This window comes from Brassica napus, chromosome C3, assembly GCF_020379485.1.
Source record: "Brassica napus cultivar Da-Ae chromosome C3, Da-Ae, whole genome shotgun sequence".
NCBI lineage: Eukaryota > Viridiplantae > Streptophyta > Magnoliopsida > Brassicales > Brassicaceae > Brassica > Brassica napus.
The window spans coordinates 40,397,260-40,424,699 of NC_063446.1; the positions used below are offsets into that span (position 1 = coordinate 40,397,260).

The 27,440-nt window shown below is 39.0% G+C and overlaps 2 protein-coding genes and 1 non-coding gene across 3 annotated transcripts; 1 reads left to right on the top strand and 2 right to left on the bottom strand.

Annotated features, from left to right (window-relative positions):
* Positions 1-4,871: 4,871 nt before the first annotated feature.
* LOC106422781 (BTB/POZ and TAZ domain-containing protein 1) lies at positions 4,872-6,832 on the top strand. The gene is made up of 5 exons (XM_013863577.3): positions 4,872-5,141; positions 5,239-5,378; positions 5,478-5,781; positions 5,878-6,203; positions 6,471-6,832. The coding sequence occupies exons 1-5, from the start codon at positions 5,010-5,012 to the stop codon at positions 6,658-6,660; spliced, it is 1,092 nt and encodes a 363-aa protein (XP_013719031.2). The 5' UTR covers positions 4,872-5,009; the 3' UTR covers positions 6,661-6,832.
* Positions 6,833-20,499: 13,667 nt separating this feature from the next.
* Positions 20,500-20,571, bottom strand: TRNAT-UGU. Its single transcript has one exon. It is a non-coding gene; the product is annotated as a tRNA-Thr (tRNA).
* Positions 20,572-21,689: 1,118 nt separating this feature from the next.
* LOC106422753 (probable inactive purple acid phosphatase 29) lies at positions 21,690-23,812 on the bottom strand. Its single transcript, XM_013863535.3, has 3 exons — positions 23,250-23,812; positions 22,363-22,763; positions 21,690-22,285 (listed from the first exon to the last, which is right to left on the bottom strand). The coding sequence occupies exons 1-3, from the start codon at positions 23,662-23,664 to the stop codon at positions 21,830-21,832; spliced, it is 1,272 nt and encodes a 423-aa protein (XP_013718989.2). The 5' UTR covers positions 23,665-23,812; the 3' UTR covers positions 21,690-21,829.
* Positions 23,813-27,440: the final 3,628 nt, after the last annotated feature.

The following is a 27,440-nucleotide window of genomic DNA, read 5'->3' on the forward strand; positions in this document are numbered from 1 at the left end:
TTTAAGGATCCAAATCCGGATCTGGATATTACAATTTTTAGAAAGATATCCGACACCCGGATATCCGAGAACCCCGAATCTGGATAAAGATAGTAAAATTATGGATCCGCCGGATAAAGATCCGGATCCGGATATCTTAAAATTGTCCGGATACCCGATCCGTCCCAAGCCTAGGCCACTACCCGCCACAATGAAAGTTTGTGAACGGCACAAAGTATTTTATTTTATTCTATTTTTTTGTTGAGTTGTAATAAAATTTTAAAATCTTATCCAATTGTCATCAAAATGAAAGATATGAGAGAAAAGAAACAACAAAAAATAAGCGTCTTTTTTGAGATAAGTGTCTTTATCAACAAAAGAAGAAGGAAGATAAGTATTCAAGTATTAAGGACTCGGTATCTGGCGTGGTTGGTTCCAAAGATAAGGGAGGATGGTGAGGTCAATGGTCATCCCCGGTTTTTGAGTTGGTCAACCATTTTGGTTTTAAGTTCTGATTTTGAATTTTATCATAAGTTTATAACTATGTGTTACGCATGTCTTTTTCTTTTAGTGTAAAGACTTTTAGTTCAAACATCAACAGAACTTTTTGGAGGATATAGAAATACACATATAACATCACCTCCAATATCAAAACTTTTTGGAGAATATAGGAATACACATATAACATCACCTCCAATAAAGAATCACGAAATATCGGTGACAATTTTATTTATAGACTTGTCAATGCACACACATTTTCTGGATATCTACTAACGGTTATTATAAGAACATTGCTGATTCATGATGCTTTGCTTGCAAGATACAAATCTATCCAAAGTCCAAACTCTTAAGGATAAGAACATGACACATCAATCTCTAGTGCTTCAAAAGTTCCAAGTGGAATATAACACAGCATGGAATATAAACTGTTAAGTTATATTTTACTTCCAAAATTTTAGTATATTGGGAAGAATCTTGCATGAAATCATCAAATCCATTAGTTTATGTTACACTTTTCACTTTTTCATGTAAACTTATCCCCAAGTTTTGGATTATGTTGCTTCGTTTTCTTAAAGGGTCATTTGTAAATACTAAAAGCCGGATCGTAATTAATATATTGAACATATACATACATGTTGAGTTTTTTTTTAACATACATGTTGAGTTAATGAAAGGAAAACATCCCAACATTAACTAATCAACTATGTAAAATATTATTTAACGAAAAGTGCACATAAACTATACAAACTCATAAGTAAGCCATACGCAATAGTTAGAATGGTAATGGCCTTATGAGATGTCTACAATAATAGTCAACAAGGAATCTATATGTTTTTGAAACATATGTTATAGTTTTGGATCCAAATACGTTTAGTTATTCAGATTCCTGTGAAGGACTTAATCGGTGTCATCATATTCAGATTAGTGGCTAAACTTGACTGCTATGATTGAATCAGATTTGGCTGCCGCCATACGCGGCGAACTTTCTTTCCTTCTCCGTGATTAACATTTCTTTTAACTCCTTTGATGCTCATGAATATGACCAACCATTTTTGTGATAATTATATTAAAAATGAAACAACAAAATCCAGTGGCAATAATGAATGAATAGGAGAGTTACAAGTGGCCAGAAAAGAGGGCATGAAAGTGGATGAGGATAAACAGCCACGTAGACGAAGAGGTGGCTCTTGGGAAGAGGCAAGGGTCGGTTTACTTCCAATAACCGGCCTTTCTCAAGTTTAAATAATCGTATTTCAACTCTTTTTCTACGTTGCAAGGCAAACTTTTGGACCGGTTTTACACTTTTTCCACGTAGGATCAATAAAAAAACACAACTTCCATGACCTTAACCGGGACAGAAGTAATACTATTGTATGGTTGTCATCCCAAAAAGAAAACACTACAAAGGCAATATTATTAGAAGTCACTTTTAGTGGAAATTTAAAAGTAATTTGTGGAATATTATAACGGTGTATTGAAGGTCCAGTTCAACACATAATATATTGCCAAAGATCTGTTGGTTAGATCCTGTTGGTGTAGCTTTTTAGGAATATGAAAATATATTCTTTAACAACGTATTTTATATGATGTGTTCTTGTTGTCTTAGAAGGCAATGCGGCTATTCGAAAATGTTTGAGCCATGTTAATTCCACCACGTGAAAGTTTTATAAGAGTGTGTTACAGTCTACCAAACCCTTTTCATTGATATTTCTAAACGTTGTTAAATAAATGTTTTTGTTCCAATGATTTTAGATACATATGGGTTCGACTTCAGTGATGTGTCTGTGTCTAGTGGAAATATGTCATGACTCTAATCTAAAAAGATATGAAGATTAAATTTCCAAAACTTTTGTGAATTTAGGAAGAAAATGTATTACCTCATGAATAAATAATCTAGATGTCTATGTATATTTGTATTATATGTATTAGAAACAAAGTTTGTCACATCCGGAATAAAAAAAAAATCTTAAATAATATAATATACGAGAGATTGACCCATCTATTATCAATAATTGATTGAGGTTGAAAATTTATCCAACTTAATAATATTTTTGTCAGTTAAATTAGTATATTTTTTCTTTGTCCACACTAATCTATATTGTTCATTTTCCTGTTCCCGATGGTTCTGTGGTTGAGCTCTTTGTGGCTTGTTCTCGCTGGATTCTGAAGCATAGGCGTTATGGCCTTACATGTTATGCATATTCGTAATGGGAGGATTTTGTTACCTATAAGGTTTGGTAACGTTATGTCAAAAGGATGGAAGGAGTTTGTTGGAGCTTGGTTTGGTGGTGAAAATTCTAGAATTTACACTGTTGCTGTTCTTTGCTTTTTATTAGTGCTGTTATGCTGGTTTTTTATTACATTGCTTTATTAGTATGAGGCTTTGGTTTCGGGGTTAACTCATCTTTCCACTAATGTTGTATCTTGAATGTTTCAATATAAGTATTCTAAAAGCCAGTGGTGGTAGTCCAATGGCGCTTGAGAGAATATACCCAATACGGCGAACTCTGGTTCGAACCCCGCTGGCCACACGGATATGAGATATTGTTTTCGGCTCATTTGAATGCTCAAGAGAGGGTCTATCCGTGGGCTATACCTTCACCCGGGGGTTAGATCTGTGTCTTTAATAGACCCGGGTTTAACCTTTTTATTTTCAAAAAAAAATATATAAGTATTCTAAAGTGAAAACAAAAATTGTTCATTTCAGCTTACCACATCTATCTATACTATTATTTGAGAAGTAAATTTGCTTATTTGAAGTGTTCCAAAAAAAAAAAAAAAAAAAAATTTGCTTATTTGTCATGTTCTCCATGATTTTAGGCTTAGTCATTAAACAATTTTAATTTTAATTTGACTAATTAAAGTTTTAATATCTAATAAATAAATTATATAATTCATTATTTAAATGATTACAAACTAATATTATAAAAATATTGCAAAAATAAATGGAAAAAGTTTTTGAAAAAAGAAGAAGATAATTCCATGTATTTATTTTGTGTTTATCTACATCTTTATTTCTTATTTATTTATTTTTATAATTAGTATTATATATACACATATCATAATTAGATTTATCATTATACTAAAATATTATAAATAGTTTTATACAAAATAACAAAAATTGATTTATATTTGTTTGTAAACATAATATGTCATGGCATATTTTTTTAAAAAAATTAAATTTATTTTAGTATTAAAATACTAAAAAGAAGTATATAAACAATAACAATAAATTTGATGTATAATTGTTTGTTAACGTGATTTTCGTGATATTTTCATTTTTATTCTTATCATTCAGTTGCAAGAATAACTTGTATTTGTTATTTAAGTTGAAAATTTAATATTTCTTTCTTTTTATTTTTACTAAATATTTATTGTTATCATCCAGTTGCAAGAATAACTTTCAAAAAAAGAATATTTTCAAAATTTGTTTTTTTACAACAAGTACCTTATATTTATGAAAATTTAAAATTTACTTTATTTACTTTTAATTTTTCAAGAGTTATAAAGAATTATAACTTTGTTTAAATTAAAATTTTCTCAAATATACATTATATATTAATGTTTTGTTTGTCAACATAGTTGGTCTTCTTGAGTGTTTATTCAATTATTATAGGAAGTATTTCACAATATAATTATACATATATCAATATTCTTATTTACTTTGACTAATATAATATGTAAAGTTAAGTTTGGTTTAACATTCTGGTGCTTTTGATTTATTTTCAGATTTTGTAGGTTATGCTAATTCCTAGAATTTGGTTTAATAACATTACTTTATATTAACAATTATATATTTGTTTATTTAATTATATCATTGTTTATAAATTAATATAATAAAAATTTGTTCAAGATAACAACATATTTACAAGATATTAGTGTTGTTCCAAAAATAATGTTTTTAAATCAATAAAAATTTAAGAAATTGAAAGATTCATAAAATAGTATAAATTTAATGTTTTGTTTAATATTTTTTGATTTTTAAACTAATAATATATTTATTAATAAATATTTATTAAATAACTACGTCCGCATGCGCGGGCAAACTCCTAGTTTCAAAATGTAACAACATAACCATCGCATTTAAATCATGTATATAATGAGATGATTTGATATATTAAATCAGAAAACAACATTCTATAAATCCGACCTAGGTTAGTGTTAAAGATAACACTTAATTATTTAATGACTCATCATGATGAGAATCGATACAGTAATATACAGATCCCGAGACACCTCAAAATACAGTTCATTATGCTAATTTCCAATTCATTTTAATTTTAGGTTACAAAAAAATACAGAGAATCAAATACGCGGGTGGAGTGGGGTAAGACAGAAATAAAAGATAAGAGATATTTATTAAATAAGAATTCCACGTGTATGATCAAATCAAAAAGGGTAGGCTTCGTCGAGCTGTCTATAAAATCGTCCAGAGATGCACCGCCACCCCTTCAAGCTTCTCCATCAATTAAAACCATCTCACAAAACTCTCTTTCTTTCTCTTAAACGAAAGCTGCTACATAGTCACGATGGCAATAACCGCTACTGAAAACGACGGCGTTTCATTAACCACCGACAAGATTTCGTATGATCTTGTGGAAACTGATATTGAGATCATCACTTCCGGTCGCCGTCGTATCCCAGCACACTCCGGTGTCCTGGTAAAGATTATTTACTTCTTTGGCGTGTCCGATCTTTTTTTCTTGTTTTGGTATTTTGGTGTTAATTTTTGGTTGTGTTTGAATTTGAAAAATGCAGGCTGCCGCGTCGCCGGTACTAGCGAACATCATCGAGAAGCCGAGGAAAAGCCACGGCGGATCATCGAAGAGAGTCATCAAGATTGTCGGCGTTCCATGCGACGCCGTTTCTGTCTTCATCAGATTCCTCTATTCTCCCAGGTTCGTATGGTCAAATTTTGAAATGATTTTTCTCCTTTATTATAACAAGTCGGAGTAAATTACTAAAATAACCTTTCGTGTATTTCTAATTTTCCTTAGTTTGACGGAGAAGGAGATGGAAAGTTACGGAATCCATCTACTGGCTCTATCACACGTCTACATGGTGACTCACTTAAAGCAAAGGTGTACGAAAGGCGTCGGCGAGAGAGTGACGGTTGAGAACGTGGTCGATGTTCTCCAGCTAGCTCGGCTTTGCGACGCACCTGGCCTCTGTCTCAAGTGTATGCGTTTGATCCACTCCAAGTTCAAGACCGTTGAACAGACCGAAGGATGGAAGTTTCTTCAAGAACACGATCCTTTTCTTGAACTCGACATTCTCCAATTCATTGACGACGCTGAATCGGTAACAAATCTAAAAGCTCAAAACGTTTGGTTCTTGAAAACCTCTGTTTTAGCCCTGCTCTTACCATGGTTAGTTCTTTTGTGTGATTACTTGCAGAGGAAGAAACGAAGACGGAGACACAGAAGAGAACAGAATCTTTATATGCAATTGAGTGAAGCCATGGAATGTATAGAACACATATGTACCGAAGGTTGCACGTTGGTCGGACCATCGTCCAACTTAGACAGCAACATGTTAAAACCCGGTCCATGCAGTGCGTTCTCGACTTGTTACGGACTACAACTTCTGATACGTCACTTTGCAGTTTGCAAGAAACGAGTCGTTGGCAAAGGTTGTATTCGTTGCAAGAGAATGATTCAACTCCTTAGACTTCATTCTTCAATCTGCGACCAATCTGAGTCTTGCCGTGTCCCACTTTGCAGGTAACATTAATAGAATCATCCAAACACACATTTTTCTACATGTTTTATAAAGTTTTAAATTTTCGATCGTAAATCTCGTTTTAATTTTTCACTTTCGGCGCCAATTATAATTGTGGTGGTGACCTACTTGTTAGATCATGAGTCATGATCAGACAGCTTGGAAAAACTTTTGTTGTTAAAGAAGATATTTTAAAGTTTTTTTTTTTTTGTAAAAAAATATATTTTAAAGTTAGAAATCTAATTTCGTATTATTGGTGATTGGAGTAGGCAATTTAAGCAAAGAGGAGAAAAGGACAAGAAAATGGTTGAGGACACGAAGTGGAATGTTCTGGTGAGAAGAGTTGCATCTGCTAAAGCTATGTCTTCCTTGTCTCAATCGAAGAAGAAGAAAAGTGAAGTGTTATTAAAAGAAGAAGCAGAAGATTTCATCAGAATCAGGAAGACGAAGGGTTTTTGAATTCTTTGTTTTTTTCTGTAGAATATATTATATTATATATAATGAAACTATTGTTAGTAGTTCGTCTCTTGGACCGGTTGATCGGGTTAAATTTGTCAGATGAGTAACCCTTTTAATATGTTGTTTGTTTGATCATATCCTATATATAAACTTGTGTATTATTGTTCGTTCACCAGTGATGTTTTTAAATTTTATAAATTGGAATTTGTTTAGACTACGAATTTAGTTGCAAGAACTAAATCTCTATCCCTCTCTTCATTCCGGGCCTCTACAATATTTAAATTTATGTGCCTCTGATCTAAGATTTTTAACATATAATGCGGAGGAAAATTCAGTTGGGATTTGTATAAAAGAAATTTGTCAAAATGGACTTCGATGGAGCACAATTATTATTTTGTTGTATATGGTTGGTGTGCAGAATTTTATGAGCATACCTTGAATACTTGATTGGTATTTGTCTTGCCAACCAAATCACTGATTTGTATTTTTTTGCCAACTAATAAATCATTAATTTCATTAGAACAAACTAAACTCATATAAAAACTAAGACATATAGAACATGCATAGATGGTTATTATAAAGTTCTCATAACCAAAGTGTAACAACCCGTCCCGTGGGACCCAGACTGACAGCGCTGCGGCGCACCGACCCCAACCCCTCTATTATGGGAACTATCTGCTCCATAATTAGGTTGTTGGTGAGATTCGAACCCCCGACCTCACCCTTTAACAGCCTTCCCACAAGACAAGCTGTCACCAATTAATCTGCAGGTCAATTGGTGACAGCTTGTTTTGTGGGAAGGCTGTTAAAGAGTGAGGTTGGAGATTCGAATCTCACCAACAACCTAATTATGGGGCAGGTAGTTCCCATAATGGAAGGGTTGGGATCGGTGCGCTGCAGCGCTGTGAGCATGGGTCCCACGGGGCGGATTGTCATACAAAGTATCAGCACATTGGTTATCAGACCGATTAATACATAAAATCGAATTGGCCTGATGAACATATTTTCCAACACTCACTCGTATATATATAACGGTGTAGTTTCAAATCGCACGTTTTATCATTTACAACACGCTTGTTGATTATATTATAATCTTCAAACCAAATGAAAATATCCTAAAGACTAGCATGATTATTGTATAATAAGATCATAAAACTCGAGATTATATATGAGGTCGTTCTTTGTTAAAAATTCAAGTTGCATCTGTCCAATCAATCACAGAACTTGTAACTCTGAATGATAAAAGGGAAAATTGCTAGAAAGAAACAGAAATCCAATATAGAGATCAAAATTGATTAACTAGTCTTAGTCGTTGCTAGTATAGTGGGAGTTGATCATAATTGCTCATGCAGACGCAAATTATCAGAAAAAACATGTGCTATTTTGTTGTAGCAGATATTTGTTTACTAATTATTATCGAAGTGGAAAAGGGGTAAGACGCGTGGGAAACAGGATCACCACGCAATGTGGTTTCGTGTCTGATGTCTCACAATTCAAGTCATACTGATTAACTACCATATGAATGCAATAAGTAGAACAAGTATAAAACAAAACAAAGATTAATATTTTCTAAATGGTATAAGAATATCTTCATGTTATGACAAAATAATTTGGCTAAAACAAAGGTAAGACGACAAGAATGTGAGAAATATCTAAAAGAAAAGTTCAGGAAGATCGAGCAAGTTAACTACGGATATTTTCCAATTAATTGAAATGGAAATTGATGTTTTTGTGGAATGTGGAATATTAAATTTCTCTCTGCCTTTTAGATGAACTGTCAGGTATAGTGTAATACTTTTGAGTATTGAAATAGATAATTTGAATTTAGAAAAGAATAGAAAAAAAATTAGATGAGATTAATGTAGAATAAGAGATTAAGAGACTAATGAATAATCACTATGAAATGTGTAGAGAGAATAATTGTTTAGAACTGTCTAAATTATCATTAATGACGAAGGTTACGATATATAGAGAGATTACACTAACAAGAATTTTCATAATGGACACTATTACAAAGATAATGTTCTACTTTAATTCAAACCGTCCAATAAACTTTTCCACATGTGTAAAACACCTTTAGCTTGGACATCCTTTAGCTTTATCGAGTCTTTGACAGCATGTCCAAGCTCTTCCTTATCCTTCCCAAACGGTCACAAATGAGTGTAGAAGATCAAAGGTAATTCCTTTTTTACGGATGAGTTAACCGGATGTGGTAAATTCATCATGGTCAAGTTTGGGCGATCCTAAATGGTACGGCTCGTACGGCCTGTACGGCTTAGGTCGACCCAAACTCATCCTTCTTCTACTTTTCAGTCCTTCCTAGCCTCATCTTCTATTAGCAACACACATCATCATTTCATGACTTCCTTTCAACACTCTCCTTCAAGCTTAGCTTTGTGAAAGCCTAAGCTTGGATAGCCATATCTTCCTCAATAAAAACCTCACCAAGGAAAACTCATTGAGACAAAACCTTGATGAGAGAAAAAGAGTAAAGACCTCATGACTTAGGGGATCAGTTCTTCTTCTTCCCAAAGATCAATGAAGCCCAATCTGATATGAATGGACTCCATTGTCTTCTGTCTTGCGGCTTTAGTAAACACATCAGCCAACTGATCTTCACTTCTAGTGTAGCATGGCAAGACGACTCCTAGAACAATCATATGTCTCACTTTGTGGCAATCAACTTCAATGTGATTTTTCCTCTCATGGAACACCGAGTTGGAGGCAATATGAATAGCGGCTTTGTTGTCACAATGCATTGTCATTGGAGTTGCTTGATCAATCTCCAAATTCTTCAAGATGCCTTTGATCCATACCAGCTCGTTTGTAAGCTTCAGCGTGGCTCTATACTCAGCTTCTGCACTTGAACAAGACACCACCTTCTGTTTCTTGCTCTTTCAAGTAACCAAGTTGCCTCCAATGAATGTACAATAGCCGGTTGTTGATCTCCTATCAGCCATATCACCAGTCCAATCAGCATCATAGTATCCAATAACTTTAGTGCTTCCATTACAGCCCATCCATACTCCTTGATCAGGTGAGCCATTGAGATACGTCAAGATCCTCTCCACCATGCGCCAATGATGCTCCTTAGGTACGTGCATGTGTTGGCTCACCTGATTCACATCAAAACAAATATCAGGCCTTGTAATGGTGAGATAAATCAATTTGCCAACTAGTTTTCTATAGAGTTTAGGATACTGGAATGGTTTGCTGTCTTCAATCTCGTGGGAATTTGTAACCATCCTCCATAGCCTTGCTGTCTTGCCTCCATAAGCACATGTACCTTTCAAAAGATCAAGTGTATACTTTCTTTGGGACATGAATAAGCCTTCCTTGGATCTACATATCTCAATTCCAAGGAAGTATTTCATTCCTCCCAAATCCTTAATCTCAAACATAGATTTAAGGAATTCATTGGTTGCTTTGATACCTTCCTTACCACTTCTAGTGATAATGATATCATCAACATACACAAGGAGTGCAATCATACCTGAGGGAGTCGTGAGAGTGAAGAGGGTATGCTATAATTCTGACTTCTTAAAGCCCCGGCCATTCAATGTTGTGCCTAGCTTGTTGTACCAAGTTCTTGGTGATTGTTTCAGCCCATAGATAACCTTCTTCAGCCTCAATACATTCCCTGGCTTCACTAGATGTTCCAATCCTGGTGGAGGATACATATAGACTTCATCCTCAAGCTCTCCTTGTAGGAAAGCATTCTTTACATCCATCTGCCAAAGCTCCCATCCAAGATTGACTGCTAGACTCAACACTATCCGGATTTATGGAGCTTGGCTACTGGTGCAAATGTCTCAATGTAATCCTCTCCATAGGTTTGGGTGAAGCCTCTTACTACCAGTCTAGTCTTCTTCCTATCAGTCTTCCCATTGGCTAAGTATTTGATAGTGAAGATCCATCTACTAGACATAGCCTTCTTTCCTTTAGGTAGCTCACTCTCATACCATGTGTCATTCTTTATCATAGCTCCTGCCTCAGTCCCGACTGACTCTTTCCATTCCTTATCCATCATTGCCTCTTCATAGCTTCTTGGAACATAAATCTCATCCAAGTTTACCATAAAGGTACAATGCTCTTCAGGGTATTGAGCAAAGGAGCACACAGCCTGAGAAAGATGCTCCACAGTCTGGGCATTGTAGTACACTCTCGTGTTTACCCAGCTAGAAGGATCCTTCTTTATCCTTGTGCTTCTCCTCAATACTGGTTGATCAGCCACTTCTTAGACACTCGGCTCTTGTGCTTCAGTCTGAGCTTCTCCTTGTGATTCTACTTCTCTTTGGCCTTGATCACCTTGATTATGAGAGCTTGAGTTACTCTTTTCTCCTTCTTCACTCAAGCCGGCTCCATCTTGACCATTTTCTTGAGTTTCAGGCTCACTTCCCTCTTTATGATCAAGGTGAGATGTTTGATCAGCTCCAATAGGTGCAGTAGAGCTCTCTTGTTGGCTTCCACCACCATTGTTCTGATCCTGAGTATCTTGATTCCTAGACCTTCCAAAATAATCCTTAAGACTCCTGCCTCATCTGATGTGAGATCTCTCAAATCCTTTTTATTCGTTTCTTCATAATACCCTCTTACGTCAATAAACTTCACATCTCTAGAGACTAGCACTCTTCTAGCTTCTGGATCATAGCACTTGTATCCCTTTTGAGTTGTTGAGTAGCCTATGAATATTGCCTTTGTGCTTCTTGCTTCTAGCTTGTTTTTCAACTCTCCTGGTACTAGAACATATCATAAGCATCCAAATACTCTCAGGTACTCCAATGATGGCTTGTGCTTGTTCAAAACTTCGAATGGTGCTTGATCCTTCAACATCTTTGTAGGAATCCGACTGATTAGATAACAAGCAGTGGATACAACATCACTCCAGAACCTCTTAGGTACATTGGCTTGAAACATCATGGACCTAGCAACCTCCATCAAATGCTTGTTCTTTCATCTCGGCCACACCATTCTACTGAGATGTGTAAGGACAGCTCGTTTGATGTAGGATTCCATGGTGATCTAGATGGCTCTTGAACGCATAGCTTGTGTACTCTCCTCCATTATCCGTCTTTCAAAATTTTAATCTTAGCATGATAATGATTAGTCACATAAGCTTGAAAGTTCTTAAATGCATCTATCACCCTATCTTTTGATGGAATTAAAGTTAACCAGGTGTATTTAGATTTTTGACCAATGAATGTGGCAAAGTACTTATGATTATCTTTAGATAAGCAAGATACAATCCAAACATCAGTGTTAATTAGATCAAAACAATTATAATAAACACTAGATGAACTTGGAAAGATAGTTTTACAATGCTTGCCTAAAATACAAGCTTCACAATCCTTATTTTCAAAAACAACACATGGTCACATCAAGTTCAAAGCTCTCCCATGAGGATGTCCTAATCTAACATGCCACAATGCATTTTTATTTAAACTAGAAGCAGAAGTAAATGAGCAATTATAATTAGAGGATCAAGTTCTTCAAGCAAGTATAAATCTCCTTTGGTAATTCCTTTTCCAATAAATTGGTTGCTCTCAATATCCTGAAACTTCACATCATTAAGACTGAATATGACATTGCAATTTAAATCAGTTGTGCATTTCTTAACAGATAGCAAATTTGAAGTAAATTCAGGCATGTAGAAAGCTCTAGTACTCTTCAGTTTCATGTTTCCTATTCCACTAATAGATATCTTATCACCATTTGCAATTATAACATGTCCATTAGTTGGTTTTATATCTTTAATAAAATTGGTGTCACTAATCATATGATGAGATGCACCAGAATCTACAATTAATGGCTTAGATACATTGCTAGCATTATGACAAATGCTGATTGGTGATCTATATGCATTGAACTTATGATCCATCTTAGCATTTCTAGCAAAGTTATAATCGGTTCTAGCATTTCTATTAGTCCTAGTTCTATAGTTCTAGCAATCATTGATGCACCAAAAGAATACCCATGAATGTTACCACTATCCTTGAGCATTTTGATGAGAGCATCCATCTCGGATCTCCTAATGAAGTCCTGATCATTGCCACGGATGCTAGAAACTCATGTGTAAGTCACCAAGGCCTTGCCATCACCTTCACGGCCATCTCCTTTAGCTCCTCGGTTAGATGGCCCAGCTCCACTCGTACCTTCAGACTTGTGAGCTCTTGCCTCTCTCTCCTTCATGAACTTGGCCGGCTTTAGGTGGGGATGGAGTATCCAGAACTGGCTCTTCTTGTGTCTATGCTTCTTGCAATGATCACAATTTCCATTGAACTTCCTATCTTCATACTTGTTGTGTGCTGTTTTGTTGGCTTGTGGAGTCTCCTCATGATCAGTTTGCGCAACATTTACAAGAGACAAGTCTCTCTTGCTCCAAAAAAAAAGCCAATAGAGACCTGCTCCTTTTGTATCTGAGCACACGCATCCTCAAGATCAGGAAGCTTCTCAGACCTCAGTATATGCTTGATCAAGCTATTGTAGTTCAGATTCAAGGTAAGCAAGAGTCCAAAGACCTTATATTTCTCACGCCTTTCATTTAGAAGCTCCAGATCAGTTGTGCTTGGCCTCAGCATCTCCAACTCAGACCAAATGGACTGGAACCTCCCCAAGTTCTTAGTAAACTCCATGTCATCTTGAGCTAAACCAGTTATGACCTTCTTCACTTCAAAGACTCAGCTCAGATTGGAGGTGTTTCCATACAACTTCTTCAATGTGTCCCACAGCTCCTCGGCTGTCTCACAGTAGCTATAAGCATCTAGAATAGTCGGCTCCAATGAGGCATGAAGGGCATACATCACCATCATATCCTCTTGTTGCCACTTCTCAGCTTCACTCTCCGAGACACTCTCCTTGTCTCCTCCTTGGGTAATGAGCTTTGGAGCCTCACCAGATGTGATATGCTTCCATAAACCCTTGCTTTCCACATCAGTCTTCACCATCCTAGACCATACTAGATAGTTACTCCCTTTGAAAGTCACATCAACCTTCATCTTCATACCACTTTCCATCTTCAACAGCTTAACTTCAAAAACTTGTAAAAGATTGAATCTTGAGACTTTAGAACAACACCAGCTTCCAACGAATTGTATCATGTCTTGAATCTTCAAAGTAACCTCCAAAGAACCAGATAAGATCTCACAAGTACTAGCTGAAACACTCTTGATGTCGGATCTTCAAATAAACCTTCAAACACACTCACTTGATCTCTTAAAGCTTCAAGCTTGAATCTTCAAGAGAAACTACCAAGAACTCAGATTGAAATCAACATGGCTCTGATACCATTATACTTTTGAGTATTGAAATAGATAATCTGAGTTTATAAGAAAATAGAGAAAAGATTAGATGAGATTAAGGTAGAATAAGAGATTAAGAGACTAATGGAGAATCATTGTGAAATGTGTAGAGAGAATAGTTATTTAGAACTGTCTAAGTTATCATTAATGATGAATGTTCAATATATAGAGAGGCTACGGTAACAAGGGTTTTCAGAATGGATACTATTACAAGGATAAGGTTCGACTTTAATTCAAACTGTCCAATAAGCTCTTTCACATGTGTAAAGCACCTTTAGCTTTATCCAGCCTTTGACAGTCTGTCAAAACTCTTCAGTATCCTTCCCAAACGGTCACAAATGAATGTAGAAGATCAAAGGTAACTCCTTCTTTACAGATGAGTTAACCGGATGTGGTAAATTCATCTTGGTCGAGTTTGGGCGATCCTAAATGGTACGGCTCGTACGGCCGGTACGGCTTAGGTCGACCCAAACTCATCCTTCTTCTACTCTTCACTCCTTCCTAGCCTCATCTTTTATTAGCAACACACCTCATCATTTCGTGACTTCTTTTCAACATAGTGGAGCCATGGATGCACAAAAGCTTTCATACCACTAGACCGGTAGGGCCACATGAATAATTCTTATCACGGAAATCAAAGTGGCCAAAGATACAAGGACGTATGAAATTAAAGAAAAACAAAATTTATTATAATCTGAGTTATAGTGATTGTATATGATTATTTGTTGGGTATAGGCTTAGCCCTCCCAAAAGGCCCACAAGACAATTATCCAGACACATGATCACAACAAAGAAAGTCGGCTCGTCGACTTGCGAGCCGGTGATCGACTCGGCTTTAGACTGCTTTTGATCGGCTAGACGACCAACCGAAAGTCGTCGGCTTGATGACTCGAGTCAGTGGCCCGACACCTCGGCCCAACCAATCGAGGAGGCCCGTCAGGACATAGCACATTAGGTTAACGAGCATGTGTCTATAAAAGGAGGAGAAAAGACAACAAGGAGGGGACTCGAGACGTTGACTGGCGAACCCGTTCCCAGAGCATGGAACTCCGAAGATACTACTCTTGAGAACATGTCTAACGGTCGAGCACCTGCAAGTCTTACTCGATCGAATCTCCGAATCAACGAGTGAATGACAATCCTGTCACTTTCACTCGAAAAAAAAAACAGGTGAATGCGCTTCCACTGCCACTTTCACTAATCCAAAAACGAACTACGAATGGCTTGATCCTCTCCTAAAGGTACATAAGCAGCCTTAAATGGTCCAGCTATAACAAAACAATCCCCCAACAAGTTGGAGCGCGAATTGTTTTGAACGATGCTTTCGCACGAGCACGACCTTGTCTCTCGGACGAACGTACTAGCACTCGTGCCCACTAATGAGCATGTCCTGATCAGACACGTGCTCGAGGGATCCCCGGTCGTATCACGGTCTCAGTCGATGCGGTCGAGAAAACAGCTTTCAATCACCTTATGATCCTTTGAAACCAAGTTTGGCCAACCTAACATTTTTAGGATCACATTAAGATCGAATGAGAACCGCTGTCGCTCGAAACTATAAATGATTATCTTCGAAGTCGAAAGTTATACTTTTTTGAGGACTTGAACTGACGACGTAATACGTCAAGATTTGATAAGATTGGACAATCGACTCTCCGATTTAATTCGAAACACTGACCGAATCGTCAAGTCAAAATCGTTAGAATCTAATGTCCGAAACACAATTCAGCGACTCGTCGAAAGGCAACTAGCACTTCCGAGTCCACGAGACTGTATTTCACGACTAAGGCAAACTTCGTTTTTCTTTTAAAAAGGGCTTACTGAAGGTCTGAAACGAAAAACAGCTGCAAAGTAAAGAGTTCAGAAATTACATCAACAAAAGCCTCAAAGGGCTAAAAAAACAGAAAGCTTAAGCAAATCAACAACAACATATGAGGTTAGTCTTCAGCACGATCGGGGTCTTCCTTGACGACTCGAGCTTCGAGCTGATCTGAGGCGCCTCCAGCCTCGTCCGTTGCCGAAGCAGGCGAATCCTCAACTTCGTCGACCACTCCTTCCTCTGTTCCTTGCGGATTATCCCTAGGGACTCGCACGTCCGATTTTTCACCACCCTCTTCTTCAGCTGAAGAGTCTGAGAGTTCGAGCAGGTCATCAGGCTCTGATCCCGCCTCCTCGAGTCCCAAAGGAGGAGTCGGATTCGCGTCGCTAACTCCGAGTACCGGGATCAACGACTCCTCACTCACGACGAGGTTGGCCATTGACGGGGCAGGGCCCAAGACAAGTGGAGCAGTCGCATCTTCGGACCTTTCAACCCTACTAACGACCTCGTGTCCCTGAACAGACGACTCCCCGAGCTCTCTCCCGGTCAGTTCGTTCGACCTTTCGGTCGCATGATCCCACTGAGAACTAGTTGGAGTTTGAAGGGAAGCCGCGGTTCCTGCATCAATCAGACCTGCGTTCGACCCGTACGGGTAGATCGCTTCCAAAACGTCCTCGTTCAAGAAGGTGGACGGGAGATGAAGCGGAGACAAACCGAGAAGCTCTTCGGGAATCCCGCCAACAGTTAAGCGCTTAGCCTCAGCTTCGAACTCTTTCTCCTGCTCAGCAAACAGGTCGATCGTCTCTTACGGGATATCAATCCCGCTCTCCTTAAGCGCTTCAAGACACTTGTTTGCTCCAAAGGCTTGGCTCTGCAGGGATCTCGCCATCTCAAAGTCGCCACGACGCTTCTCGAGGTCTCGAATTTTAGCAAAACGATGATTGCTTTTTACAATCATAGCCGTTTGAACGCGGACTCGCTCATGCGTAACCTCGTAACTACGAGAGTCCCTCAACCGGTTGACCTCCTTCAGATGCCTTAAAACCGTGGCCACCCACTTCTCCTCCAAAGCAGTTTTCTCTTTTTCCAAAGCTGCTCTCCCTCGTTCGAGCCCTCTGATCTTCTCACCGGCATTTTTGAACTTGTCCTTCAGCTCCCCGAACTTCTCCATAAATTTCTCCTTCTGAGCTTTCTTCCCTGCGAGTAACCGACTCTGCTCCGCTGCTGCCTTGTCGATCGCCGCCCTGAATTCACTCGTCTTGCGATTGAGAACCGTGTCCCTCGCTCGCACGAGTTTGTCAGATTGCTTCAGTTTGGAGATGTGGTCTCCTTAAGGGCTATGTCGTACAACTCAACGACGTAGTTCATGCTCCCATCACTCTGCACAAACAAAGGGGAGGATCAGAACTAAGAATATAGAGAAGGCGAGACGAGGAGAGTATTCCTTACCAAAACCTTGGTCCTCGCTGCATCAACATATGGGTCTTTGAAGAGGAGATCTTTAATAGGAGGCATATCCTTGGCGCCACCTCGAATTTGTCGAATAAGCTCAGTACATTCCGACAGAGCATAAGCAAGTGGAGTGTCGCCGTCATACTTGAATTCAACGCGATCGCGGAATTTGATTCAACGTTCCTCCGAGGCTGAGCCACCCCCCGTGGTCGTCGGAGGCGCCACTGAAGGAGTCTTTGTAGCAGAAGCGGATGCATCACTCCCACAGGAAGGTTTCTTCCTCTTCTCTAGCAGGATGTTCGGGGAACCGCTCGACTCAACGACAGCTTGATTCGCAGCATCACGAGAAGAGCCCTCATGAACAACAGGTTCGTGACCCTCAGCGTCCCCGATAAGTTCTGACTGCCCCTCAGTAGACTTCTTCCTCTTTTTCTTCTCCTTCTTCTTCTTCTTCCTTGGAGGTTCATCAGACCCAGTCCTCGCTTGGGCGTCGATTGAAGCAGAAGAATCGGGAGCAGACCTTTTCTTCTTATTACCGTCTGTCACAGATGGTTCGGCAGTCTCTCGTTCAGAAGACTGCACAATGTCCTCCCTCGAGGATTCGATATTGATTGGGCCTACAGGTGGTCCCGAGGAAACAGCAGGAGGGGGAGGCTCTGAAGGAGTCGTCTCACCAGGAGTCGCCTTACTAGGAGTCGTCTCACCAGGAGTCGTCTCACTAAGAGTCGTCTCACCAAGAGTCGTCTTACTAGGAGTCGTCTCACCGGGAGTTACATAAGACGTCTTTTTCCCTCCACTCAGCTTCTTCTTGATTAGTGCGCTCAAGTCCGGAAGTTCTTTCATCTCCCTAGCTGCGTTGATCACCTTTTGCTCGGCACGATTGAATATCGAAAAGCGCCGCTTGTTGCCGGTAATCAAAGGTGGTAAATCGGATCTCCAGTCCCCTGCAAGAGGTCGACGAGTCAGATCCGGATAAAGGCCTCGAGTGAACAGACGCGAGCCAGGAAAAATATGTAATCACGAAAAGAAAACTTACTCTTCGAAATCCTATCGATGGCTCCTCGAATACTCTGGGCGGTGATGTATTTCTAACTTACTTGAACACGCGACACGACGGCACGAGCGTTAGCAATGAACTCTTCTGGATAGGAGGCCGAATCTGGGTGATCGACTGCAATCAAACGAGGACTCGTCAGTCAGAAAATAAAAGAAAGAAACAGTCGATAAGCTAACAACAGCGCTCTACTGAGCTTATGATTGCATAAAAATTGAAAGGAATCGCCGGGCAGCTCCTCGAAGGCAAAACCATCAGATTTGACGTAAAAATAGAAGCGCTGCCAATTGGCCGTCCTGCTGGGGTGGTCAACAATCACGTTGTAGTTGGGCCTCATCTGAATCGAGAACAATCCGTCCCCCATAGACTTAACGTAGGTCAGCTCTTCAAGAGTCCGCACGCTCATTGAGATATCGATCTCCGCCGCCGTCACCATCAACGCTACCGAGATACGGAACGCGCCATTCAAGAACTGGTTCATTGCTGCGTCACGACGTCTCGCATAAGATGTGATGAGTCGAGGAATCGGAAACCATAGCTTGGTCTCGCTCTGAAAGTATGACTCGTAGACACACTGAAACCCTAACAGAGGGGACCACGGCCTCTAAGCCTCTGAGACCTCGTCGGGATTAGGAAAGTCACTCCGACTCCTCCGCACTCTCTCAGCAAAGCTTTCACGCTGCTAGGAGTCGAACGAGTCTCCTCGACGTTCTCCCACGTTTGTCCTTCCACGACAGGAGAACGCATCTGTTCTGGCGCCAAAGCTGGGAGATCTTCGAAGATCCCTTCGGGGTGATAACAACATGGAACGAAGTCAGGGAGAGAAGCCTCTCCTTCACTTGCTCCACCCTGACAGTCTCTAGCAATCAACGAAGCATCCTCTCTCTTGTCGCGGAGTTGACGTGCCGACTCAGCAAGGAGGACTCGCTGAGGCGTATCCATGTTCTCCGTATCCATAATGGCTTAACAATGAATCGTCTCGAAGTCAGAGGGAGAGTTCGACTCGACGACACGAGCAGGACTCGATTCGGTCGCTCTCGCCACAGCCTTCCCTTTCTGTGCCCTGGAAAGCCTACCGCTACCGCCCGACGACATTCTCAAAGGACTAAGACTACAAAGTTAGAGAGAGAAGCGGAAAGCAAGAGAGAGAAAGTACCTGAATCGGATGAAGAGTAGAGAAAATGAGATGCGAGGGGGTATTTATAAGGGATCGAGCGCATCGCACCCCGAGGCGTCATCATTAGGCCTAGATGGGCCTAGACCGGCCCATTTGGGCGCGTGAAGCTCACCACGACTCGCGACGTTTTGACTTCTCGAGGAAAACCAAGACCGGTTTGAATCGAGACCAACAGTCGAAATCAAAACCGGAAGAAACCGCCGGTCCAAATCGAATCGGTCAAATCACGGAGTGAGAATAAACGAGCTGCTCACACAGTCGAGGAATCGAGTGAGATCATAAACCTGGAACGATTGTCTTGCAAACCCTACTTCTAAATTCGCTGAGTCGGCTACGGTACTCACCAGTGAACTGGGGGACTTACTGCTGGGTATGGGCTTAGCCCTCCCAAAAGGCCCATAAGACAATTATCCAGACACATGATCACAACAAAGAAAGTCGGTTCGTCGACTTGCGAGCCAGTGATCGACTCGGCTTTAGACTGCTTTTGATCGGCGAGACGACCAACCGAAAGTCGTCGGCTCGATGACTCGAGTCAGCGGCCCGACACCTCGGCCCAACCACTCGAGGAGGCCCGTCAGGACAGAACACATTAGGTTAACAAGCATGTGTCTATAAAAGGAGGAGAAAAGGCAACAAGGAGGGGATCCGTAAACTATTACACTCACTTTGGGCTAGATTTAGGATTTCTTATCTTACTTCTCGCCGACTTGTACGGTCCGACGAACCAGCTTTCGCCGGACTAATTCCTTTGTTCTCTCCCCCTTTTGTAATACTGTTTCGACTAATTGATTTAATAAAACACGTATTTGTCTTGACCCACCGACGAGAACTCGTCTTTTCTCTTTACTAGTTTATCGACAGTCTCGGTTCAAACATTATTGAGTTGAAAAGTCTTTGGCAGATAAACGACTAGCGATTCATCATGAATGAGAAGGTCAAAAATGGACGTTCAGATTTAGAAGTTTGAATAATGACCCTACTGAAGCAGTGAGAGAAGAGACAGATCTCTTCATAGTATACTGTAAATCTCAAAAAGTGCCCACACTCAGGATCGAACTACGGACCTTCAGTTTACAAGACTGACGCTCTACCACTGACCTATACGGGCTATTTGTTCAGTATTTTAATTAGCGTTTTAGAAAACATAAGCTTGAACTTGTTGGCGCCAAGTTAAAGGTCGCGTTATTACCTTCTTTGACTAAAAAAAAATCTATATATATAAATAAATGTTTGCCTCTCTCCGGTAAAACCACATCATCAATTCGTGCGTTTTAGGAGTGACACGTGTCCCATTTTATATTTAGGGCCAAAATAAATGAATGCAGTTAAGGGTAATTGAACCCATCACCTCTAGCACTGGTAATTTTTCTTAGAACCACTAGGCTAAAGTTACTTTTTATAAATATGTGGCCGCGAAAATACTTATTATCGTGTCAGCTGGAAGCCCATGCTTCTTCTGCTTGTGGCCAGGGCCGATACTGAACTGACGTCAAGATGAAGATCGTGAAGTTAAAAACTTTGCTCCAAACAGTTTTGCAATGTTTCCAACCTTTATAACTTGATGCATATAATATATATCAAAATACATTTGTTGTACACGCTTTTATTAGTTTTGCTTTTAAAAGAAGGTATTTACAGTTATAAATGTTTTGTGCCATGGTTGAAAAATCTCTATACATATGTCATTTTAAAATAACACACAACTTCTATATATAGTCAATACATATGTCCATGTTATATTCTAGACTAAATATTTTCTCTTTTAAAAATATAGAAAACAATTTTTTAGTCTACAAGGAAATGTTGTAGAGCAAGTATGCATTATACAAAATAATATATATTTAAAATCCATACACAAAAACATAAAAGTTGTTATATGCATCTTTCTGACACATGCACACTCCACTATGAATAAGAATTAAAAAAAGACAGTATTGTCATCAAACTTTATCATAAATCCACATTTATACATCTATAATTTTGAGTTGGACAATTAGTTAATTTGATATGATATCAAAGCAAGAATAATCGAAAAACAACTATACCACCACATACTAATAAGTAAGACATAACAGATAACCAAATTCTTGAATCTTAAAACAAATTTCAACTCGAGCATTTAGTGAATATCAAATTAACTAATATCCCGCGGACCCTAGTATATATTAAAGTGATGCTTAAAGGTAACTTAAGTTATACTATACGTCTAGCCGAACCAAACCAAAGTTAATCTTAAAAGGAAACAGTTTATTATATTCAAAAGTATGATTATTTGATATCCGCTTAAACCGCTTCTATAAAATCAAATTATTATAATCAGATGAAACATAAGGACATAGAGTCATAATTAAACGAGGAAAAACTGATCACTTTGGAGAACTGGTCCAAAGAACCTGCTCATCAATAACAGAGAGATGCTGATCATCGAGCCTCTTCCATGTCCTAATCGATTTCACATCTCCCCAGCTTCCTGTACCCTTCTTGTTCAAATCAGCAACCACAACTCTCGCCCTCCTCTCCCACCCAGCTTTACCATACGCATGATATCCAAACCCACCACCATAACATAGATTCAAACCTTTGAGTTCACCACAAAAGTCATTGAGATGGTCGTGACCCACAAACACTGATTTCACATCTCCTCTATCTACCAACGTCGTGAAGAAACCCGAGTTTGTGGTAGCCGAGCCTGTTTCTTCTTGTCTCACTCCTTTAGAGGCGTTCTTTGAGTCAAAGCTCCAAAACTCCGGAAATGGAATGTGGAAGTAAGCTAGTCCTGGAGCTGTACCTTGTTGAGGATTAGGCTCTTTATTGTACTCCTTCTGCGACCATCATCAAAATCAAGATTAAAGGTTAAATACCAATGAGACAAGACAAAACGAGAGATTGACGATGATACCTGGAGACGTTTCGAAGTCTGGTCAAACCAGAACTGCTGAGAAGTTTTTATCCAATCATATTTTTTGGAGAGGGAAGTAATACTAGAGTAATCTCCACTGTCGAGAAAATAGAGATTGAGAACGGATTTGTTATGTAGACTTGACTCAACAGCTCCATGGATTTGGAGATTGTTATTACCAAACCCATCGATGTAATGAGCAGCCTCAGGAGGGTTCACTTTAGACAAAGTGTTGGGAAGCTTCACGATATGTTTCATGAGTTCTTGTCGGGACAATGTAGATTCTTGATCATGGTTTCCCAAAACAGCAACCCAAGGGATCTTAGCCGCAATCGCTGGAGCAAACGCAGCATTCATGGACTTCACAGCGTCTTTAACATTAGACCCAAATATATTATCACCTGAGAACGTATACAAAACATTAAAAGAATCACTATCCATCTTCGGCCGGTCCTAAGATTTTGGAGATTACAGAAGAAGAGTTTTTGTTATATATATTCTTAACAAATTTAGAGGTTTTAGGTTTTAGGTTGGAAGCCCATCTAGCTTAACATGGTATCAGAACCCGATCCACGCAGTCTAACCCAATCCATTATCGATCCAATCCAAAGTCGGCCCATCGATCCTTGTCCGAGCATTCCGAGATTGACGCTCAAAGAGCCATCATCTCGAAGAGGCGTATTAGACACAAAGTATCCCACATCTATAGAACTATAATGAAAGATACGATCAACCAACATTTATCGAATTTGAAAAAGAGTCAGAAGAGTAGTTGGAAGGGATCATGAATATTATAAGGTTTTAGGTTGGAAGCCCTTGACAGTCTATGTTCATTGCCTATAATTATGAGCAGAGAAAATTAGGATTTTATCAGTAAGGAATTTTACCGGTGAAGACGATGAGGTCAGGTTTCTCGGCGGCGATGACTCGAGACATGAAGGCGGTGGTGTTGAGGTCGGAGCAATGTGCCATCTGGCTAGGAAGAACGTTTTGACACCGAGTAGTCCCGCCGTTTGCGTAGTGCATATCCGCCACTTGCAGAATCTTGAACTGGCCGTTCACGCCGAAACTGAGTTTCCGACCTTGTGCTGATGCTGGAACCGGAGCTAAACAGAGACAGACCAAAAACACGGAGAGGAGAAAGAAGTCAAACAAGCTTGTTTTTGTTTTGTTGTCCGCCATTGTTATTGAACCAAGATCGATGAGATGGATTTGGTTGTAGTCTAGTCTCACATTGCAGAAATGTTTATAAGCAATATCATGTAGGAAGACGCCAAAGGGAAAGAGACCACGAAAATTCATGGAAGACTCTTACTTTTCTTTTTAAAAAGTCTTCTATTTTCACCAACTAGCCAGATTATTTTGGCGTGATTATAGACTTTTTTTTGGGTTCCCCCTAGAACCAATAAAAAATTGTCATTTGAGATCTAATATCTTTTAATTAAGGAAACAAAATAACTTGTCAAATTATATTATGTTTTAAAATAAAAAATAAAAAATTAAATAAATAAAAATAACAATAGTTCTAAAAAAATATTATTTAAAAAAAATATTTATTTTTAAGATTTAGAGTTTAGTGTTTAAGATTTATAATTTAGAATTTATCCAAATGTTTAGTGTTTTTCCAAGGGTTTAGGGTTTACCTAAGGGTTTAGGGTTTACCCAAGGGTTTAGGGTTTACCCAAGGTTTTAGGGTTTAGGATTAGAGTTTAGGGTTTAGGGTTTTGTTGACAACATGTTTAGTGTTTTTCCAAGGGTTTAGGGGTTTACCCAAGGATTTAGGGTTTAGGATTTGAGTTTAGGGTTTAGTATTAGAGTTTAGGATTTAGTGTTTTGTTGACAACATTATTTTTTTTTGAATTCGTTTTTTATATATTATTTTTATTTATTTTTAAATTTTATTTTGAAAAAAATAATATAATTTGCCAAGTTATTTGGTTTTCTTAATTAAAAGATACTAGATTTAAAATGACAATTTTTTATTGGTTGGTGAAGCTACCTAAAGGTTCAGGGTGGACCCATGAATAACTTGTGATTATATATGATAAGTCAATGAGTCAACGAGTCAATGAGTCAACGCCATACGGTCGTTTCTTTGAAATTTGAACACACAACGATCACAAATGTAGCAATCTAAGACTTCGAGAGAAGATAAGAAAGTTCTTGTCCACTTGCTAGAGAAAGAAAAAGGATTTGAGAGTCTTGCTTTTTTTGGATCTTTGCTGGAGTCTAGACGTAGCTATCAAGATTCCGGTGCTGATATTGTAAGTATGAACATCAAAGCATCTTTTTACGTTCTCCTTAATTAAATGCACACCAGCTGAATAGTTGAAATCAGTTTAACATTCCAATGCAACACAAAATGTAAAACAGTTTTTTTTTGTTTGAATTAATTTAACATTCTTTCAAAAAAAAAAATAGTTGAAATCCGGAAGAAGGTTCAAGAGTATCACTTCTTTTCCAAGTTCCTTATATATGTATTGAGTATACTTTTATTTTGACCATTCTGCTGTGTTCCAACTTTTCTAGCTGTTAATGAAATCTATGGAGCCTGATGTTACAAAGGAATTATCCCCTTTGTGGATAGCTGGTCCTTTGATCGTCTCCCTTTATATCAAAATGTTTCAAGGACTATGTGCCCTTTAAGCCTTCTGCGTCAACCACTGATAAGAAACCTACCTTCTTATTACATTATAGCATATCATTACATTTCCTATGCCAAGCTCAGACGACATGAGAGCTCTTGTTACTCGACCAACAGCGGCCATCAAGAACACTGACTACAGAGAGCTCACACGCACCAAACTGAAACAGTTCCAAGAATGGATCATTGAGAGACAGTTGGATTTTGTTTTTGTTTTTGGCGTAAATGTTAAGATTTATATCCCTTTTTTAGAGTTTACAATGTTGTGAAACACAACTTATTACAAAGCATAAGAAGAAAACAGAGGGGGAGGAGCAAAAGAAAAGAGAGAAGAGAGAAAAGAGAGAGTAGAGAGAGTAAGAGAGTAGAGAAAGTAAGAGAGTAGCATTAACTATAAGGGGATAGAAACCAAAAGTACAACTCAAGAAGATAGGGAGCAACAACAGCAGCCGTTGGACGAGACAAAGACAACAGTCTATCACGCATGGTCCGATCGACGACATGGAAGAACGCCTCCTGGGTCAGTGTTACGCCTTTGAAGATGCGGGCATTCCGTTCACGCCAGAGGGAGTAGATGATGACTTGATTCAGAAGCTTCAGGACTATTACAGCACGAGCAGCATGGGGGACTTGAAGATGTTGGCACGACACTACAAGAAAACACATGCTTAACGACGAAAATTAACGAGGAAAAACAATCCTCGTAAATTTGCGTCGAGTTTACGACGAATTTACGTGAAAAACTAAAGTCATCGTTATTTCCTCGTAACGTAACGACAAAACTGTTTCGTCGTAAAGTGGATGTAATTTTACTAGTATTTTACGAGGAAAAACTATTTCCTCGTAAATACGACGTAAACTTTGCGTGGTATTTACGAGGGAATAATATACGTGTATTTAGCGAGGAAATTTTTGAATCCACCAACTTTATAGGTGTTACACGTTTTTTTTGCCCACCTAATTAATTTTCGTCGTAAATTCATAGCAAAATTACAACTACCAGATTCGAATTTTCCTATAAATATGGATGTTTGAACATCATTTTAAACACACCAACAACAAAAAACGTGAAAGAAAAAAAATGGCTGGCTCCGGGACTATTTACGAGTTGCGGAAGTGGATGTATATGCATAGAGATGCTAACGGGAGAGTGACGAAAGAATACCTTGCGGGTCTGGAGACATTTATGCATCAAGCAGATTCAACACCGCTCGCCCAAGAAAGTGGTAAGATGTTCTGTCCTTGTCGGAAATGCAACAATTCGAAACTGGCAAACCGTGAAAATGTTTGGAAGCATTTAATAAATAGAGGTTTCACGGCAAATTACTATATCTGGTTTCAACATGGAGAAGGTTTTAATTATGATCAGAATGAAGCTAGTAGTAGTAATAGCAATTTTCAGGAAAAAGAACCGGTTGATCATCATTTGCATAATGAACATAGTTACCATCAGGAGGAGATGGTAGATTATGATAGGGTTCATGATATGGTAGCTGATGCATTCGTAGCTCATGATGAAGATGAAGAACCTAATATAGATGCAAAAAAGTTTTACGAAATGTTAAACGCGGCGAATCAACCACTTTACAGTGGTTGTAGAGAAGGTCTCTCTAAATTGTCGTTAGCTGCTAGAATGATGAATATTAAAACTGATCACAATCTACCTGAAAGTTGCATGAACGAATGGGCGGACTTGTTTAAAGAGTATTTGCCGGAAGACAATGTGTCTGCTGATTCTTATTATGAGATTCAGAAACTGGTTTATAGTCTTGGGTTGCCTTCGGAGATGATAGATGTTTGCATCGACAACTGCATGATCTATTGGGGAGATGATGAGAAGCTAGAAGAATGTCGATTCTGCAAGAAGCCACGATTCAAGCCGCAAGGACGGGGACGTAATAGGGTACCGTACCAAAGGATGTGGTACCTACCAATTACAGACAGATTGAAAAGATTGTATCAATCAGAGCAGACTGCTGGAAAGATGAGATGGCATGCCGAGCATACTCAGACGGATGGTGAGATGACTCATCCATCAGATGCAAGAGCCTGGAAACATTTCAACAAAGTACATCCAGATTTCGCTAGCAATATCCGGAATGTGTATCTCGGATTATGCACAGATGGATTTAGTCCGTTCGGAATGTCAGGGAGACAATATTCATTGTGGCCAGTCTTTCTTACTCCATACAACCTGCCACCGGAGATGTGCATGCAACGGGAGTTACTATTCTTGACCATATTAATACCTGGTCCGAACCATCCAAAAAGGTCCCTGGATGTTTTCCTACAACCACTGATAAAAGAGTTGAAGGATTTGTGGTCAACAGGGGTGAGGACGTATGACTGTTCAACGAAGACGAATTTTACGATGCGAGCGATGCTTTTGTGGACCATAAGTGATTTCCCTGCCTATGGGATGTTGTCTGGATGG